Source organism: Lipotes vexillifer, unplaced genomic scaffold (genome assembly GCF_000442215.2).
Source record: "Lipotes vexillifer unplaced genomic scaffold, Lipotes_vexillifer_v1.1 scaffold1529, whole genome shotgun sequence".
In the NCBI taxonomy this organism is placed as follows: domain Eukaryota; kingdom Metazoa; phylum Chordata; class Mammalia; order Artiodactyla; family Lipotidae; genus Lipotes; species Lipotes vexillifer.
Genome location: NW_006784325.1, coordinates 476877 through 479674, shown reverse-complemented (window position 1 = coordinate 479674; position 2798 = coordinate 476877). Strand labels below are relative to the sequence as shown.

General features: G+C 42.3%; 1 protein-coding gene across 1 annotated transcript in view; it reads left to right on the top strand.

The window, feature by feature from the left end:
• Window positions 1-885, top strand: part of ZNF605 (zinc finger protein 605) — a 9203-nt gene extending 8318 nt beyond the window's left edge. The window contains 1 exon segment of the mRNA XM_007456682.1: window positions 1-885. This exon segment is cut by the window's left edge and continues 6 nt beyond it. Coding sequence (XP_007456744.1) covers window positions 1-885 — 885 coding nt within the window.
• The last annotated feature ends 1913 nt before the right edge of the window (window positions 886-2798 follow it).

Sequence of the window (2798 nt, the reverse complement as noted above, 5' to 3'; positions counted from 1 at the left end):
AGGAACTCACTCCTCATTAGGCATCAGAGGATCCACACAGGAGAGAAGCCCTATGAATGCAGTGAATGTGGTGAAGCCTTCATCAGAAAACCGCAACTTGTCAAACATCAAATGACTCACACAGGAGAGAAGAACTATCAGTGCAGGAACTGTGAAGAAGCCTTCTTTAAGAAGTCAGAACTAATTAGACATCAGAAAGCTCATTTAGGAGAAAAACCCTATGGATGTGTTGAATGTGGAAAAACCTTCTTTGGGAAGTCACAGCTCCTGACACATCAGAGAACTCACACTGGAGAGAAACCTTATGAATGCGGTGCCTGTGGGAAAGCCTTCACCCAAAAGTCCAGCCTGGTATCTCATCAGAGGACACACACAGGGGAGAAACCCTATGAGTGCAGCGAATGTGGGAAAGCCTTCAGTGAGAAGTCAAGCCTCATTCACCATCAGAGAACCCACACTGGAGAGAAACCCTTTGAATGTAGTGAGTGTAGGAAAGCTTTTGCCTGGAAGCCACAGCTTCTTAGGCATCAGAGAATTCATACAGGGGAGAAACCCTATGAATGCAGTGAGTGTGGGAAGGCATTTGTTCAGAAAGTACAGCTCATTAAGCATCAGAGAAATCATACAGGAGAAAAGACCTATGGATGCAGTGATTGTACAAAAGCTTTCTTTGAGAAGGCACAGCTCATTATACATCAGAGGATTCATACAGGAGAGAGACCCTATAAATGTGGGGAATGTGGGAAATCTTTCACTAGAAAGTCGCACCTTATGAGGCATCAGAGGATCCATACAGGAGATAAATGCTATAGATGCAGTGAATGTGGGACAGCCTTCCACAGGAAGGCACATCTCCTGATACATCAGAGAAGTCATATGCTGTAGACACAGGGTGAGTGCGGTGAGTATGGGGAGTCTGCCATCAGGTGTCAGGCCCCTCACACTCCAAGGACACGTACAGGAGAGAAACACTGTCACTACAGTGACTGTCTCACCATACAGAATTCAGAAAGAGAACTTTTTTTAAGTAGGCAATATAGGAAAGCCTTCTCCCAGAAAACAAAACTCATTACATATTGATGGCTCCTCAGTGTGGAAGTCTTATCAGTATTGTGATAAGTACAGACTTTTCAGTCAAAAGTGACAGCCTGTTAAATACTTACAAGACCTAAACAGGAGAAAAACTCAATTGTCATAACAAGTAAGTGAAAGATTTCACCAGGAAAGGGTAACTCAGAGTACACTAGAGAATACATACACAAAGGAAATACTGAGTATTATATATTAGAGATCTCATGCAGAGTAGTAGTTCTAATAATTTGAAGAATTTGATAAGCATGATCCTATTAAAATAATTCTAAAAGGAAGATGTGTACATTGTATATAAATTATTATAAGAAAATAGGCATTTTAAAGTGGTAGCTGTGTTTTATGTGTGAAGACTTCTGCTTTCTGCTATGGTGCTATAGGAAGAACCAGATAAACTCTCCTGCCTTAAGCAGCTAGAAACTGTTCCATTTATGAAATAGTGGTTTTTAGACATATGTCAAACACAGGTTTGTGATCCCTGGCAGGAGGGGGACAAGGTGAAGAGAGCCCCACGACTGCCCAGCCTAGACCCTGGGGGCAGCGTCCAGGCTGCAGGTCAGGGAGGGGAATGAACGTGGTCCTGCTGGATTGAAGAGAGTTGGCGTTTGGGGAGCCCTGGTGGCTAGAATTTGCAGGGAAAAGTGCTGGATAGGAAGGAGCTTCCCAGAGAGGGCCTGCAGAAATCTGCAGTGAGTCCCCCCTTGAGTCTGTGGGCTTTAGTGCTGATTCACACGTGTGTGGAAGGAAGCTGAGACCATGAGAGCAGCACTGGGGAGCAGTGAGCTGGGCAAGCCCTGGAGCTCAGCACAGGCGGGGACAGTTCACGTTCCCACCAGCCACATGAAAGCACATGGGCATCAAGAGAGTTCTCAGAACAATATTGTCTTGGTGGGGAGGGTAACTAACCCTAGATTAAAAGCTACTCTACCCACAGTGACTGACGTCCAAACACTTACCTGGCATGCCAAGGGGCAGGAACATATGACTTGTAACCAGGAGGAAAATCAGGCAGTAGAAAGAGAAAAGACTGAAGTGATTGGAATTAGTAGACAAGGATATTCAAATAGCTATTGTAAGTATAAAGTAGAGGAAAACATGAATTTGACAACACATGAGTGGAAGATATATTTTTAAAAGCTCAAATGGAACTTCTCAGGATGAAAACAACATCTGTAAATTATTTAAAAAACTGGATGGAATTAAGAACATATTAGACATAGAAGAAGGAAAACAATCAATGAATTTGAACAGTAAGTATAAAAATTATCCAGGTGAATGATACACACAGAGAGAAAAAGACTGGGGGGAAAGGAGAACAGGGAATTAGTTACTGTGGCATAACATACATAGAATGGGAGGTCCAGAAAGAGAGGAGGGAGAAAAAGGATTTGGATAAACGATGGCTGAAAAATATCCACATATGATGAAAAGTATAACTCCACATATTCAATAAGCTCAAAGGACCCAACACATAAGAAACATAAAGATGCCAATGGACATCACTGTCAAATTGATGAAAACCAGTGTTAAAGAGAACGATTGTAAAGTGCCTGGAGAAAAAGACACAACACGTTCACAGAACAAAGAATAACAACATACTTCTGGTCAGAAACTATGCAAACTAGAAGACAGCAGAGTGACATCATTAAATTATGAAAGATAAAAAAGAAACCCCTGCAACTTGGAGTTCGGTTGCCTGTCAAAAACAT